General features: G+C 35.7%; 1 protein-coding gene across 2 annotated transcripts in view; it reads right to left on the bottom strand.

Moving 5' to 3' along the window:
- The window catches only part of DPYD (dihydropyrimidine dehydrogenase), a 339310-nt gene that overhangs the window by 212896 nt on the left and 108002 nt on the right, over positions 1-18412 (bottom strand). For both annotated transcript variants that reach the window (XM_053985511.1, XM_053985512.1), the window contains exons 6-8: positions 13533-13729; positions 9587-9668; positions 7089-7176 (exon numbers count right to left, since the gene is read on the bottom strand). In XM_053985511.1, coding sequence (XP_053841486.1) covers positions 7089-7176; positions 9587-9668; positions 13533-13729 — 367 coding nt within the window. The remainder of the gene's footprint in view (positions 1-7088; positions 7177-9586; positions 9669-13532; positions 13730-18412) is intronic.

Raw genomic sequence — 18412 nt, 5'->3', positions numbered from 1 at the left:
AGCAGTGGCTTCCAAGGCACCGCTCTCAAGAAGTAGACAAGTGGCAGAGCAAGAAGATCTCCTAAAGCAATCTCTAAAATTCTTTCAACATGTACCATAAATCCAGTTTTGTCTTAACTTTGTCAATTCAATTCAACAAGGGGATACACCCATTTTTGAGTGGGCAGTGGAAGGAATATGAATTCAGGAACATTATATTTATGAGACATAAGGCAATAAGACTGCTTAAAACTTCATGGAAAAAGGAGAGTGTTTTGTAAAACATGCACAGGAGAGATTGTTATGGTAAGTAGTGTTTTGGTAGGAAAGATAAGTAAGTAAAAGCAGAAAACATCTGTGTAATTTGCAAGTGAATATCATGAGGATGCCCAAGGGCAGATTATTAGTATTTTTGAAAGTGTCCTAAGACTATTAACAATAAATAAGCTGTTTTGTGAATCTTAGCCCTAAAAGCTTTCAACTGCCTAGTGCTTCTGATGTATATATAGGAATATTCCACCAATATCCAGAGCAGTACCAAGGACTAAAGAGCTCAAATAACAACTTACTACAAATTCCAACAGAAAAAGCCTCAGTCATAAAAATTCTTGGATTGATGTACATGGTTGGTCTCCAGGAAAGACGCTGAATCAGGAATAACAGCAAGTTCAAATTCCTGATATAGCATGTTAGAACAGGTTCTTTCACAGAGTTCCTTTTTTAAAGTAAGTATTTGGTTTTTAATAACAATGCTTTTTTACATTAAAGAGTAGCAGAAGATAATAAAATAAAAATGAACAAGTTTTGTATTAGAATCAACTGATTGTATAATTTAGAATATTATTCACTTGGGATATGAAACAAGAAATGTAGTGTTAAAGAAGAAGGAGGCATTTATTCTCTAAGCTGTGAGCCATGAGCTAAGGCTCTCCAGGAGGCAGATCAGAAAAAAACTCCTATACTTGACTGCACAGACTTGTGCAGACCTTCTTCCTTGGGACTTCACTTCAGGCATTTGCAGTTCAGTGTGAAGTTTGGATTCTGTTTTGTACAAAGTGTAAACACATCTATTACTGGCCTTCTCACGGAATCTTTATTTAAAAAAACATTTTTAAAATTTTAATTTTAATATTAGTCTAGGTTCTGTAAGGCAATTATGAAACATTTTGAATTAGTTTTGCCCAGATCCTGCTACTGCTCTTCACCACTGCTGCTCATCAAACTCTTCAAAGTACTCTGGCTTCATGACTCATCTTGATTATTTCATTCTCATTATTTCTAATACCAAAGGCTCACAGCTTTTTGCAGATACATGAATTTGAATATGTTGGCTTGCAACAATAAACTATAATTTCAAGTGTTTTCCCTGGATCTTTAACCTTCAATATCTTCAACTTTATATGGATACAAATTCTTAAAAGACTATTGTTGTCACCATTTTAAATCCTTGGTGAAAATCACTTTTTTGCAAGATTGTCTCCCTTGTCTACGAGGGGCAATGAAATAAACCCAGAAACTATGCCAACCACATGTTTATTTTGAGTATCTAGCTGATTGTGTTTCCAACATCATTCTTTCCTGCACTACCTTCCAAGGTACTATTTTTCTCCTTTAGTTGTCTTTTATCTCCCTGTCTTTAGGCTTTGGCTTACTTGCGGCAAAACCTACATAACCTATAAAGTGTCAAAATATTTATGAAATTATAAAATAATACAGAACAATACCAAAACCCCTCCAACAAGACAGCTGGTGATCCTAAGAGTCTAAGGCTGCACAATGCCTGTCCTAAAGCTCTGTCTTTCACCAAGGTGCACTGCCATTTACATGACTTGTTACATTACCACTGAGACAAACAGCTCTTCACCAAGGGGCCTAACAGCCTCCCACAACATCACAAACACCAAGAAACACAAATCAACTCTGAAAAGCAACCAACTAACAGATAAATCCTGGATATGTTTTCTAAAACTCTGCCTCTAAACTCCTCCTTTGGAGGAGGTAAATGAAATTGCCGGTAGAAAGAAAAAGAAAACTCAGAAATACAAGGTAAACCAAAACCAGAGAAGCAAGCAAATAAAAGTCTGTTCACAACCTGAAATGAGAACTATTTTGAACATTACGTATTTCCTCCAGAAATGTCTGTGCTGGCCATGGGCCTATGGGCCCCATATGCAGATTTCATGTCCTCCAAATTTAGTTTATGAATCAGGAGTACGATGCACAATTTTTTCCTATAGCACAAGCAAAATGAACATCTGTTCACTTTTTGCCATGTAGGTTTATATCTGTGTGGGTGGGTGTGAACAGAGCTCTTGATGTGTAATAGTCCTCCCATCTGCACACCAGGTGGCACTGCATAGTTAATCAGAAGATAATAACAGGCATGAGGAGATTACTTACTTTTTGGGGAAGAGAGAGTAAATCAATCTCACAGAGGTTTTTTTTTAAACAAGGTACATTGATGCTTGCACTTTAAATTTCTTTTTTTTTTGTGTGTAATTTCTCTCCAATCAATTACATGATCTTATTGTATCATTGTTTGAATGTTAATTATCTATGAATGACTGCAATTACCACAAAGGTTCATTCCACAAGGAATTTCATTTACTTTCTTTTTTTAATGTACAGTTTTAACCCTTATAAGCAGGATATACTATTTAGAATACATTCAAAAAACAATCTGCTTAGATTTACTTGGTACACTCACCTAACCCACCATTTCACAGCATTTAATAGACTTCTGAATACCCATATACAATAAAACTAACTTCACAGCAATTCAGTAGCAGAAGATGAAGGAATAAATAAGCAAAGCTTCATTACTCAATGAGAAGTAGAAAGTTAGTGCTGCAAGTTTAAATCTACAAACACTGAAGTTGAAGTGTTTAAGCAATTTCTGGGAATGGGGTCTTTAGATTTTTCTTAAAAGTTTACCAAATAAAACAATATTTGAGGATATATTTTTATCTGATATTCTCTAAGGAAAATGTAAATGTTACATAAAACACCTATGTTATGATAAAATATTAGAGAATAAAGCTAGAGGTTTGTGTAAAAGTCTGCAGAAAATATGTTTATAGTGATAGCATTTCCATGTAGTCGTTTGAATGTCACATAAAAAATGTCCTCTAAATATTGAATTCATGCATTTTTATTCAATTAAGTAATTCTATAAAGAAACTGTTATGTATTTTCTCTTTCAAAAAGGATTTGAAATGCTTTGTGGAGTCTTAAAGCACAGAATAACAGAATCCTGTTTTCCAAAAAATTCAGCTGAACTTCTAGAAGGATGAGTAATAAAAGCCTGGTATTTCTGCATTTGCTCTGATAGCCATGAGAGACACATACACATGTTTTGTTTTGGATTTTTTTATTGGTAAAAGCCATATTCCACTCTGAAAATCCATGAAGAGACACAGTAACACAAAGCATTCAGATTGCTCTGTTCCCCACAGGACATCCTTGGCTGCCTTCCTCTGCTGTCTCTGAGGACCATGTGCTCTCTCCTCTAGCCCCTCACCCCTTCATTGATTTCGCCTTTTGCTCTCAGCATGCTTATTCTCTGTTGCCCTGAGTCTCTACGGTGTTTACAGAAGGCAGCAACTGATGCAAGACTTTTTTTTTTTAAAGCAAAATTTTCAAACTGATTTGTCAGTTCAGTCACAAATTCTTCACAAACCCTTCTTATCAAAAAGCAGAGCTGATTCAAAGCAGAGTACATTGAGTAATCTTTCAAATCAGGACAGGATAGAATTTTTTCTTTATGCTTACTTTTAGAGGTTGGTTTTACAACTTTGAAAATTTATTTGGGAGACTTAATTTCTATTAATTAGTGTTTGTGCGTAACAAAATAAACCCAGAAGAGAAGAGAATTGGAATTCTAAGATGAAAACTTAAATGAATAATTCTTAATCTCTAATTCTTAATTAGTATTTTTAACTGCTCAATGATACAAGACTAAGTTTAGAAATTGCACCTACCTAAATGACAGTGAAAAAAAGAACCAAAAAAATACAGTAGAGACTCCAAGAATATTGTTCCTCACATTGTTTAGCGGCTACCTTTTGTTCCTTTAAAAATTATCACGCATGCCATTGTCTGTTATTAATTTTGATGTAAGAAACTGAGATTCATGGACTATCCCCTAATATTAATGTTAGCTGTAAGCTGAAATTGTGACTGCTGGAGAAAACCAGAAGCATGGTGTATCTCTTACATCGCCATTGCCCAGCTGGATCCTTACTGCTTATCCAGGTAACTATGAAAGCCTTTCCTAGGATTTAGTCTTTCCTAGTTCAACATATGCTTTCATAACCTCAAATTTCACATTAGTCTTCACAGCCTAATTGGGAAAGGTAAGATGGAGGTAAGGTGTGACTCACACTGAGACCCTTGAGGTTGTCAAATGCTGGTGACACATACTGGCCACCTGCTTGTTTACAAGTTTAGTACAAGGTATTTTTCTCAACTTTGAGCCAGTGACTAAATATACCAAACCTACTGGCTGGATAGCATCTTTCCCCTTAAGATAAACCAACGTAGCCTCAATGCTTCAGTAAGAAAAGAATTGAGGCAAAGCATGCTCTTTTGTTATTTTTCATTTCAAATAAGTCTGTTAATCTGTATCCTTTTGTGAACTTAGGAATTCTTTACCTCTCATGTCAGAAGCACAGCAAACAGCTGATCAGAGCACATATTTAACACCTGTCCAAATGGCTCTCACAAAAAGCCTTTGCTATTAATTCTTCTTCAATATGGTCGCTCACTGGAATGCTTAAACCTCAGTCACTATGTTTTACCATCAACAGAACCTGCAGTGGAGGGCATTTTCTCTACCACACACTATTCCCACAGGCAACAGATTTTCCCTGATGCATAACTGTGTGAAAAATAGTTTTCAAAGTTCTCTTTGCAACTCCACCTGCCCTCAGGTAGCTGGTTATTTACAAGTGATCTTCTGTTTCATGAATCACACATGGACTTTTGTACAATCCCAACTGAGCAAATCTTTAATTCCATCTTATTTGCAAGACTAAAGGTGTGCTCTTCAAAAATCACGTTGCTGCAAAAAAGTCCTCTCACACTGTACTCTCATCCTATCAGGGATTTCATTTTCTTTTACACACTCATTTATTTCTTTTTTCCACTAACAGGGAAAATTTAAAACTACCATATTTCTTTTCCATCAAGGTAAAAATTCATTCTGAAGCAAATTACAATAAAAAATAAATCTTCCGTTTTATGTAAGTAGCTCCATAATTATTTTACCCCTATGATTCAGAGTAATGTTCAAATGTGTTATTTCACTGAATATGTTTGTTCAGTAGACAAAGAACACAAAAAGAAATGCAGTTCAGACTCATTATGGAGAAATGGCTGCTGCTGAGAGCTTATAAATGCTCTATTGCATTAATATCTTTAACTCCACAAATATGCAAACCCTCATCATGTCCTCCCCCTCTCACTACCATGATGCAAGGCCACAAGTCCAGTGGCTTACACAGTACTGCAAAAGTCAGATGACAGGTAGACGAGGGGTACAGAAAGGGCATCATAAATGCAAGGTAGTGTCCAATAACAAAACTTTGTAGGTACACATAATCCTCCATTAGCATTTATACCCTCTGTTTCCTAGTACAATCAATGAACACATGCTTTACAGAATTATGCTTCAGGTACCTTCTCTTGTTTATTAAAATTCTGGCTGTGTCCCTTTACCTAGTATCTGTACGGCAAAATGTTGTCTGTAGGTGCATATATATAAATATATTTCTAATAGAAAATATTTTATATTAGCATAGCTTTATTAAGATCAGAAAATAAAGCTAGATACATAAACCAAACACTCCAGTTCTCTGTGAATTGGCTCAGTGGTCATTTTTGCTGACACTAAACTGAACTGTTATTCTAAGCTTCTGAGTCAGAAATGCAGAGGAATGATGCTGATGTTAAAAAAAAAAATGACTGAGAATTTTTTCCCAAGTGCTAGACTCGCAGAAAACAAATGCTTATGAATTAATTCCTCATTGGTGAGATTTCGCAATGTGGTTTGAAAGACACAGATGAAAACAATAAAAAATATAAGTTGCACCATTTGCCTCATATACAATTATATCAAAATATGATACATCAGAATTCCTATACATGGAAGTTCTCTAACAATGTGAGGATTTAGGATTGCATAAATCACAACACTCTATGCTATCATTACACAACAGAATAGACCTGCAAAGCTTATTATACTGCATAACCAGATGGTAAACAACAGTTGTCGTTGTACTAAGAATTACATCTCTGTAATCAATAATAGGAAGGAGGAACAGTTGGACAACTTGTTTCCTATTATGTTCACTTAGGCAACGTCTAGATCAATAAAGAGCATTAAGCCTCATACCAACTGTAGACAATGCCTGCTCAACATGCCTATCATATGGCAGCAATGGGTCCAGCTGTACTTCAAAATAATTGTAAATGGATAATAATTCTAATCTAACATTAAAAAGAAGTGATGATTCAAACAGCAGAGAGGTGCAGGACTTCTCTAGTATATGAGAGAAGACAGACCCATGATGCCAGTTTTGTACAAGGCAAAATCAGCTTATTTTGTTAACCCACTCCATAAGTACATTTCACTACAGCCTATCTGAAGGATGTTACACATTTTATATGGATGAAAGAAAAAAAGCAACCAAGCATGATATCACTGGCTTACATATAGACTCAGTAATTGTGTGGGTGTTGTAAGCTGTTCGCAAAAATTGAAAACTATACTTGTGTATCGCTCTAGGCCAATATGGCAATTAATTACAAGCAAATTTTTAGTTCATCCATTTTTAACTATCTAAACAAACAATAAATCAACCCATTCGACTACATTCACATATTACTTAAAGATCTGCAATATAAATCTGAAAATTTTAATAATCCTCTTAAGGCCACTAATTTTAGCTTCCTGATTTTAAAATTTTTCTTATATTCCATATTTCCATAATTCACCAAATTAAAGCTTTCTCCCATCATGTTAGTAACAAAGATATAAATGCTAGTTTATTCCTAGGCAGTCCTTCAATTTCAGTATGACAAAACATGGCACCATGAGCTCTTCTTACCTATTCCAATAAAGACTGCTTTATAGCCATCTTCTTTCAGGCTACAGAGTGTCATTCCATCTACTGCAAGGCCTTTCCTAAAAATTATCTGAAAGAATTAAGAATTGCTTGGTAAAAAATGCAATTATAATGATGCAGCACATTCTGCATGGTAAACTAACAAAGGTTTTCAAAACGATGAATGACGTAAGTTTTGATTTAGACTTGCAATTGTTAATTCTAATTTAGACAAGAAACAGTTTCCACAGTGCAGTAATTGGTGCTCATTTATTGAAAGAAATAAATCACAGCAATCAAAACACACCTATAATCTATACTTGTTTCTGATCAATTACTTTTTGATTCCAGAAGCAAAAGGTGCCATTTTTTTTCCAGAGCCATTCTCCACCACCAGTCCTGCTCTGAGCAGCCACTGCCCAGGCTGAGCACCTAGAGGAGCTGCAAATGTGAGAAAGGGAATGGTTTTCTCTGCGTGCTCAGGAAACCAAAGATGGCAGTCCCTGTGCAGAGGTCATGCAACTGGAGATACACACACCTTTTGTTCATCTCCTAACCCCAAGCCCTTTGAGCACAAAAAGTGTGTGTGATTCCTCTTCTGATATTTCATACTTCTTGACACAGGTATGTGTGTTTTTATCTCCACATCTTAGACTCTCTGAACCTGAATGTTTTCCCTCAGGTTTTTTATATCACATGTGATTTTACTTCACAAAATGCAGTGCTGTTGTGTAAGCTCTCTACTTTGTGATCTTAACAGTTTAGCCTTCAAGTCACTGTGTATCTTGTTTGTTATTCAATCTGCTTATATTTAATTTAGTATACTTTTCAGGTTGGTGGGGGGAAAAAGGCAGAAGTACAATTTACATTACTTAAAACACTGACTGTCTTTGGAGATTTAGTATAAATTCTATCAGAGGTGAAAAGCCATGCACTATTGCAATCCTTAAAACAATACAGACTCCATCCTCACTTGCAACAAAAGACACTCCATAAATTGTCATTACATTTTTTTATCCTGTTGTGTACATATGTTATGAAAACCTAATGAAAGAATTTAAATAGCAATACTAATGTATGTGAGGATTCATAATACTTCTAGGGCCTAGCTCTGTAATCCTCATCCATCTAACTAATTCTTACTAATTTCAGTGGAATTACTTGAATAAACAGCACTACTGAGCATTTACACAACACAGCACCTTCCACCACAGATCTGAAATGCTTTAAGTAAACATGAGAAATATTTCCAGCTTGTAGAGGTACAAAGCTAAGGTACTTATTTAACTAGCTTGCCAAAGGGTCAATTGCACACCAATGGCAGATCTTTGAAACAAATTTACATTGGATTCTCTGCTGCACTCCAGAACCACAGAGGACTTACAGGTCAGGATGACATGGTGGCTCTATCACCGTATCTCTATCACCATTCTGGAGACTTTGTCATAACAGAGAGCCCTGGGAACTGGGGCTGCAGAGGATTCCCAGGAGTCTATACCCAGCAATTTTGTCTAAAGGTGTCTCAGTGCTCTGTTTAACACCATCCCTAATTAAACCTCCATTCTGTCCGTTTTTTCAAGGGTTGAAAAGGGAACTTTAAAGTAGAAAAACAGACCTGTAGCACTTTAAACCTTATCTTGCATCTTACTAGCATTTTTATAAAACCCAGGCAGGATAATGTTCTCACTCAGGTCTTGTGACAACAGTCTATTGCTTTTACAAAAAAGAATCAACATGAAAGAATTCAATGCAAGAATTTCTTGTTTCATGGAAGGCTTTAGTGTGTTAAACATAAAGTATCCCTCCTGGTACTCAAAAATTTGATCCAGTGGTACATTCTAAGTTTGTAACTTCTATTAAAATGTGCAACAATTGCAAATACTATCTAAATCTTCAGCTCAAGTCCTAAATTACAATAAATCACTGTTCCCATTATCTATAAACAACACACATTTATTTAACAGAATAATGCATAACTATTGCTTTCCAAGAAGTTGAATAGAGTATTATTGTTTATAACAGATGATCATGTTAACACTTTAATTTGATGCATTTTATTATAAAATTAACTTGATGCAAGACTGTATGATAAACCATTAAGAAAAAAAAAACTCAGGGAGAAGGAACAAAAGAAGTATCAAATATGAATGGTTTAAGTAGTGCCAAACTTGCATGAAAAAAACTTGATTAAAAAAAATCAAATCATTCCAATAGCTATATTGAACCCCTAAAGCAATTTAGGAATTTGTTTCTTACAGACAATTAATCACATGCAGGCATTCCAGATGAGAACTATTGATTGCCCTTTTCCAAACTAGTGGCATTCAGACAGGAGACAGACAAATGCCCTGAGCAAGAGGAAGCATCTTCCTGCCTCTGTCTAGCATAGCTTTTAATCGTTCTTTACTAATGTGCATGACATTTTGCTGTTAATCTTTGGCAGAGTTCTTGCTCTTTTTTTTCCTTTGAGCTATACATAGGCAGGATATATTTTTCATTACCTTCACTCCAAGATCCTTCATAAGCTCGGCTTCAAAATTCACTACATCATATGGCAAACGGAACTGGGGGATTTCAGACATACTAAAACAAATAAAGATGCTTGTAACTATTAGGAAAATATTATTTTTAAATTTATTATTATTATTATTTGCTAAAATCCTTATACCTTCATTAATTTTGACATATACAAATGGAAATGTGCTGAAATATGACTCTTGACTTTTTTAATTGTTAGAGTGACAGAAAAGCATTATTCATCCAATGCTAAAATACAGGCCAGAAAGGCAGTACCTTGAGGCCAACACTGCCCACTCTTGCAGGTGACTAATCAATATATGTTATGTTTGAGTTCTAAAGGACTTCAGCTCCATTTCTTTTGTTCACCAGAATACGTAACACTAAGCTTAGGATACCCATTTAAAAAAAGACCTTGTGGCTACTGAAAGCAAAGTGACACAGCAATCTTTCATTAAGCTATCCAATACGAGAGTATCAAATTTCCCATACAATTTTTTAAAAGTGGTACATATGCTATTTTGAGCTAGGGTATTTAAAACTGTACTTCCATTTCTACTTCATAAATTTTTAATTATTTTTCAGGATGGACCAACACTTTATCAGCTGTCGATTTCATGTCTGTTTTTTGACTTAATGTTTATTAACTGGCATTTTTTCCTCCTGGGGAAGATTAGGAATGACATCTTCAAGTTTCCAGAATCACAGAAGGGGAAAACTGCAGTGCCAGTATAGAACCTCAGTTTATATCTACTGATACAGATCTAATAGATATATATATTTATCACCAGTGAAATGACATCTATATATGCCACTTCTAAATTCCTACTGTAAAAGATGTTGCAGATAAACACAGTGAAGTTAAATTTTGGATACTTTTGTTCAATGAAGATAAAAACCTAAACATGCAGAAAAGTAAAGGCTTCTCCCCAGATACTTCTAAGCTTCAAACGGTCTAATCTGTTTTCAAATTAATGAATCTGTAATATCCATAACAAAGCAGAGGCACAAGAGAGTTACTGCAGCTTATTTTACATATTGATATTGACCATACCATCTTTAGCATCTAACTTTGACAGGCCAGAAGAGTTTTATTTCTTTTAAATTGCATCAACTTTATTTATATTGATAAGAAACTGGTGTTCTTCCTTATTTCTAATACTGCCCTTTTTACACCTTTCTTGACCAGTGTGCAATGAGAAGTGTTGTAAATATCAGATATAATGAATGTGTCAATACAACTTTCACAGGTCATGCTAAATAAAGGTGTCTGAGGCAGAAACTAATGTATCAATATGATTCTTCAACAGAGATTCAATAAAGAAATCTAATAATAAAAAAGGAAAGTTCTATTTTCCAGGCCACCTATGTATTTGTTGGAGGCCTGACGTTTCCACAACATGCTCCCAGAACAACACTGGTTATGTTACATCACTGTCAGAATTTGAAAACACTTTTTTTTTGCTCTTCTTAAACACTTAGTTTTATGCTGTGAGGTATACCCCCATGCATGCACGTTAACTATGAAAATAGGCTTTTTATGAAAGTCAATTATACATCAATAATTCTGATGCAATTTCTTTCAGCAGCAGCAGATGGTCTCTGACTCTGCAATGGAGAGAAAGAGGGGAAAAGGAAATGGGGCAGAGATGGAGGAGGGATGCAGTGGATGCAAAGTGTCCCACAAATTCACATCGACCTCAAATCTGACCCAAGTCAGAGGTGCCTGGACAGGTGCTTGGTGTTTCTCAGTGACCTCAAATTACTGCTGCTCAAGGCACAACTCTTTGGCCTAGTGAGAGAAGTATTTTGGTACATTGTAAGGCAGTGGCACAGATAGGAGCAAAAGAGTAAAGCTTGTTCATGGTCTCTAAGCAAGAGCATGGTGCGCTCCTGCCTACTCTACTATAAAGCATGAATTTTACACAACTGGTGAAATGTAGGAAAACCTGCCCATAAATATGAAAAATCCAGACACATTCAGAGAAGCACAGATTTATGTTACATTTAAATATCCCACCACAGGAATTGCAATCACTAGACACCTTTCTGGCATCACAATATTATGAAAAATAGCTATGATGCAAGAAACATCCTAATAAAAAACAATTGGAAAAAACTTTAGAAAGGCAAAAACATGATAAACATGATAAACAGCTGATTCCAAATACAAAATTGATTTGGTCTTCTTAGCAATTTGCAATAGTTTATGAAGTCTTTAAAACACACCCATCAATAACCTAAATTTGTTAAAAGATATGCTGCAAAGGCTTAGAAATGCAATAATGGATGACTGCTGCCACAGGCCAGCCCCCCTTCTGTTTCAAGATTAAAATAAGGACAAAAGGAATTGATGCCCTTAAACCACACATGAGTATTTCTACAGTGAATGGAAGTAAAATTTGACCTTCATTGATACACGTTAAGACTCAAAAGAAAGAAATACCTTTTACAATACACTCCTCGACCATTAAGGATACTAACAGAACAGGCAAAACTCTGTGTAAGGCTTTTTGCATTAGGAGAAACAACAGGCAAAACATTATTTTAAATTCAAGTTAAACCATGAAGAACTTAAGATCACACTGCTTCAAATACACAAGCACGTACTAAGCAACTGTAGCATTGTACTACAGCACTGAAGCAGCTGCAGGAAGTCCTGCACTGTATTGCCAAGTCCAATCTGTTACCAAAAAGAGCCTTTTTGTTAAAAACCTCTTATTAATTCTGACTATTTTACAGCACCAAAACTGATTTTAATCTGGTATTTATGATAGCATGTGCTACCGAACAGGTAAATAGGTATTTCACATATTAAATTTGCAATCCTTTATGGTAACTAGTTCAAGTAAAACAGCTTCACAGTTAAATGCCTATGGATTAACACCTTGGTAATTAGGTATAATAATTCTGAACCTCGCTGGGAAAAATGCAAGTAATCAGCTCAACTTCTCCAGAACCAATTCTCTTCTTGCAGAGCACTGAATAAGTATTTGACATTATGACATTATGGATCGATTTCATTAACCGTGTCAACTCTATTGATCTCAGTGATGCTGCATTAAGAAATGTAAGTGCATAACCCTTCTTTGTCTCTCTGTTTCATTACAATTTTTATTTTTTAAACACATTGTGTGAGGGCATTTGGTACTCTTGCACATCTTACATCGTAGAATTTAATTTTGATTTTGAATGGCTTGGTATCCACTAGTCAGTGCCTCAATTATCTCATACACAGGGATTACAACAAAGCTACTAGATTTGACCACAGCCATTACTGCAGTTGCAAAAAATAAATTTTCTAGTGTAGAGGATTACATGCAAATACTAGCCAAGGGTTTACCATCTAGGAAAACTGCAGAAAAGTACCTTCCTTTATGTATTTGTAACTTTTTGAAGATTGAATTGCAGGGGGGTTATTTCACCCATATGCCATGGTCTGCTAAAGCTGCATCCACTCATGGCTGATTGCCACTGTCACCTTTATTTGCACAAGGTAGTCCAGGAAAGCATGCTGAACCTAAAACTCTCCCTGAAATTACTATGTGTCTAAAGCATTTTAAACTTTCTTTCACTAGAGCTACAGGTACTTGATCTTGTTTTAGAAGTTCTGGATAAGGGACAATGGTTCCTGACACAATTTTCTAATATGTTAATTTGATAATAGCAATTGCACCCTGGAATTTAACAGGCCATACAAAGAGAATATAGGAGATAACCACCAGATTTTCAGTTAAAACTTGCCTGTACCTCTTTTAACATGAGTGATCAATTATTTAAATATAAAATGAATTTTACAGATTTGAAATCTTCTTTTCTCTTCCTTTGCTAAAAGTCAAGTGATCACATATAAACTATGTATGTACAACAGTTTTCATTATGCTTTCTACAATAATTGGAAACAGTGCTTTGTTGTCATTGTTTTATTACCTTAAGCCCCCAAGGTACTCCTGCTTTTCAAATATGGTGATGTTTGAATAGCCCAGTCGAGCCAAAAAGGAAGCACAACTTAAACTTGCAGGTCCTGCACCAAGAAGAGCTATCTTCACCTGATATGCTTCAGGCATATCTTCTAGAGGAGGTAAGGAAGGGTTTCTGATCTGAGGAATATTCATGGCTTTGAAAACCTGAAAAGCAACACAATCAACAGGTTAAACACTTTACATTCCCTCCTTAAATTTTATTATGACTGACATGATGGAAGCTTCTGCTAGTGCTGTCACATAGCTGTTATATTATTGCAAACTCACAACATTACAGAGGTTTCCAAATGACATGATCTGTGCATTTCTGAGGGATGTTGTATTAGCAGGGTTTGGTCCTTCTATGGGTCTTTTTGTTTTAAAAATCTCTGAAGTCAGATTTTTCACTACTGTAAATTTTACAGAGAAGACAGATCCAGTCTACCAGTAACAGAATAGGAATGCAAAGTCAGCCAGATGGCAGAGAATCTCTGCAATGCCAAAAAATTTCCCTGCAAACAAATTATTCTTACTAGTAGAAAAATACCTCTGCAAGTAATGCACAGGATTATAGTGTCTGTAAAGGGGCATTGTTTCCTCAAGAGACAACCTGCATGATCCTGGAAAAATCACTTATAGCTTGAATTTTAGAGGTGGTAGGTGACAAACTTTAGGTGGGTTTGAAATGTTTTTTTTAGGAACCACACTTAGTCTTCAGTGCTATATTTTCATTGGTAACCCATGCTTTAGATGCCTTCTCTTAGATAATTTGATAGGACTTTATTTCAGTTTCTTACCTATCTTATTTAATTTGTTGTCCACTTTTTAAATGGGTTTCCAAAAACTGTAGACACACCTTAAAGTTAGACTGTTCTCCCTATGCCCCAATTATTCATTCACCTGCATAATGGTGATTATCTGCTCCAATCTGTCCTGACCATTAAAAATACTTAGGAACAATCTCTGCCCACTGTTGTGCATTTCTACAGAATGCAATGCAATGGGCTGCTAACCTGGTTGTAATGTCACACAAGATTCCAGATTTGCATTAAATCAGTTCCATACTCAGATATACAGGTAGGAGGCGAAGGCAGAAATATTCTGCATTGCCCAAACTAGATTTCACTCTCCTCTGCACTTACATAAATTGTAGGGAAAGGAATTGAGTCTCTACCTTGTATGATCTACAAAAGGAAAAATAATAGACTTAGAGCCTTAGAGGATAATAAACATTAGAAGCATGGAAGAGCACAAGTACATCTTCTTTTTACTTTAGGCATTAGGGGAAAAATGTTTAACCCAAGCAGTATATAACTACAGCAGACAAAAGAATTCAAGAGTGCATTGCGTGGGGATTCTCAGTCATATAACAAACACCATCAATGTAGCATCTCAAAAACTACCAGGAGACCACACTCTTCCCCATCTATTTCAATGCAGAGCTGTGCTCCCTAGTACTAACTAGTACATACAATACTAACTAGTATGTGTATGTATTTTAGTCCTCTAAACTACATGCACTGACATTTGTCTTAATAAATATCATGTTTAAACTATTTAGAAGCTTACCAACAGATTTTACTTTCCTTAGAACTCAAGAAGCAAAGGGTTTTCAAGTTGGGCAATTCCACTCATGATTAGAATTTTTCATTTATATTTTGAATCAATGTTCATTTTCTTCATGTGCACTTGAGCACTCATGCTAGGTAAACCAATGATTAGTTCCTTCCCTCTCTAAAATTTCTGCGTCAAACTCCCCCAGTCTTTGTAAATTGACACAGCGGTTTAACAAACTGCATGAAGCAAGAGACAGATAATTGTTTTAAAGAAAGAATCATTTAAACCTGACAATTCATACAATATGGGAAAGTTTAATGTGGTTATTAATGGATTTCACAGGCTGAAAAGCTCATATTGTACTGTGAAACTAGATTATGATAACCCAAATGCAATGATATTTCTAAAATGTCTGCTTTGTTATATTCATAAGAAATTACTTGAATTATAGCAAATTTTCATTAGTCTCATATAGTTGCTTAAGAAGGCTATTCAGTAACAAAAAATATATAACTTGCATATTTAATGTGCATATTGAACACTCTGAATATGCATATGCTTAACAAATTTACTACTAAATTTACTTTATTGTTAACATAACTATTTTTATATGTATTATTGAATAGTCATACCCATCAAATAAATGTTACACTGAAGTTCCACACTACTGTAGTGCAGTGCTAAGCTTCAGAAACCAAGCACTCATGCAGAAAATCCTAGGAGTTCAGGCTGAATGGTCAACTTTAATTCTGCCTATTTGCAAACAGGGTAAAACTGTCTTTATGCAGCACAGCCAGCTTGTGTGGCAGTATCTTGCCATCTGGAATTCAGTGGCAGTTTTGCATATTAAGGCTGGCAGAGTAACTGTGTGAAAATAGCAAACTGCTTTAATGCATTTCAAAGGGTTTTTACTCACCTCATGCTGAAGTTTCCCTATACTGTAAGTCACTTAATTAAATATCACTGAATTCCTCTGTATAAATCCTTTGGTGGCTAGAGATGAGTAACTGGCAAGCAAGTGTTCAGTGGCACATTACATTCAACTGTCCTTTGTGCTTCTATTCTCTTCAGACTATGTTCAAGATGCAGGTAAAATTTAATACTATTACCCTTCTTTCCATTTTTCCTTCAAAAACATGATTTCTTTCCTCTGTTTTGCAGGGCTTTTTAACCAAGACCCATTCAGGAAAATGAGACCAAATGGTGACTTTTGAAGCAGAGTATCTCAGTGAAAAGCCTCAGTCATCATCCTCACGTCTGCCTTTCCTTCTGGCTCTCTCTCATACACAGACAAAGGAGATTAGATAGATTAATAACAGATGTTAATAACATTAGGCATTTATTCTTCAACTTTTTATCAAATATGACACAATTATCATTACTTCACTGTCTTGGACCTATTCAAATTAAACCCACGTTGATTCTGTCCACTTCTTATGCCTTATGTCCATTAGAGCCCTCCAACAGGATATCCCAGCTTATAAAACATGGAGACTTAGTCCACAAGTGAGATCCAATTTGACCAAACCAAAACAGGCAATCTATTCTGCTAAATTCCAACAACTGAAAAAAATTCTCTCTTGATTTACACGTTTGTAATATATCATAGTTGTCCTATTTGCATCACTTCATTGTGTGTAAAGGTGTGAGTGCACTTGCTCAACGCTCTCTACAGCATGATTCTCCATAGCATGAAATCCAACAGTTTGTTGTATTCTCTATTGTAAATAAAGCATTCTTTAACTGCAAAGGGGTCATGCTCCAAAACATTCAATGAAGAGCATAATTCCAAAATATATAAAAATAATCCAAAACATGAGTTTATATTCAGTTTCCACAAAATGTCCCACTTGAGGAAACTACAGTGGTTTCAATTGGTGAGCAACTGATTCCAGTTTAAATTTCCTGGAAAGTTTTAGCCAAGTCATTTTAGCTGCTTTTGAGAATGCAGATAGGGAAAAGCTTCCTTCACTAAGGCAGTGAGATACCAAACAGTTACTGATATAAACATTAGAATCTAGCTGGGATTAATTTTAGTGTGAAATGTATCAGTATACACTGAATTGTTATCACATTTTACTAATGCACAGACAGTAAAATAAAGGCAATGAAATCAGGAACATTTAGGAACTGGTTTTACTAGTTTCACACTTTCCCACTGGTTTCCATGGATATTTCTCTGTAGGCTGGCTTACATTAATATGGGGCAGTTGAATATTTAAAGAAGAAAATCATATTCTGCACATATATTAATGCAAAATAAATCAAATTCCATGCACAACTTCAACCTTCTTGAAGTTGTCAAATTACATGATCACCCTATTAATTCCATTTAATTGCAGTGGGTATCATAGGATGTTACATGAAGTGTTTTTTCCACAGACATGTGCTAGTTATGAAACCTTCTTGATCTTCCCTCCACAATTTAAGAGCTAAAGTTGCAATACTTCAAATTTTTATGGAAATAGGTGAGTGCTTACAAAACTAGGCCCCAAAACATCTTATTAAAGACTTTTTAAACCTCCATTATTCTAGTCCTAAGATATCCCATGGATCTAGGACATTGCAGAGTCCAAATCTCAACATTTCATTAATCCCACCACTAAATGGACTTAGCAAAATTAATGCAAATGCCTTAAAAACCAAAAAAAAAAAAGCTTTACAGCTGTAAAACAAGCTGTAGGGAAGTTTATGTAACTTGCCAAAATATCAGGAACTCTTTCAGCATTGGCCAGAAAAATTAGAAGTCCTCAGATTCATCCCCTGAACTATTGTAGAAAACAACTTTGTATTGTAGAAACAGCACCATCCCCTTCAGCCATGCCTGAAATTTTATTTATTTTTATCATGGATTTCAATATGACTTAAAAGACATAATTACCTAAAGATGTATTAAAATTAATACTGACAAATAAAGGGCTTTTTCTATTTGTCCTACTGTCCTGGCTCTCCAGAACAACCCTCCTCTTGCAGATGCAGCTCGTATATCTGTGCCCAGCCTGGTATTTCAAGGCCATCCTGCAGGAATGGCAGCCCAGTGAGAACCACCTTCTCCTCACAGCTGCACTACAGACTGACCCGAGCTGTCAATTTGCAACTCAAAGAGGAACCTAAGCCCAAGGGCACAGTGTGCCACTCCTTGGCAATCCCTCAGGTAAAACATTTCTCCCTTGACTGTGGTCGGCTGGGGGAGAAGGGAGGTTCAGCACTCAGGTCCCTCACCAGAACACTCCTTCCAGCCCAGGTATTCTGCTGAGCTGTCCCTAGGTGAGCAGAAGGTAAGCTCATATA

The sequence above is a fragment of the Vidua macroura genome, chromosome 9, assembly GCF_024509145.1.
Source record: "Vidua macroura isolate BioBank_ID:100142 chromosome 9, ASM2450914v1, whole genome shotgun sequence".
NCBI classification, from domain to species: domain Eukaryota; kingdom Metazoa; phylum Chordata; class Aves; order Passeriformes; family Viduidae; genus Vidua; species Vidua macroura.
This window is presented reverse-complemented; position numbering and strand designations above follow the sequence as displayed.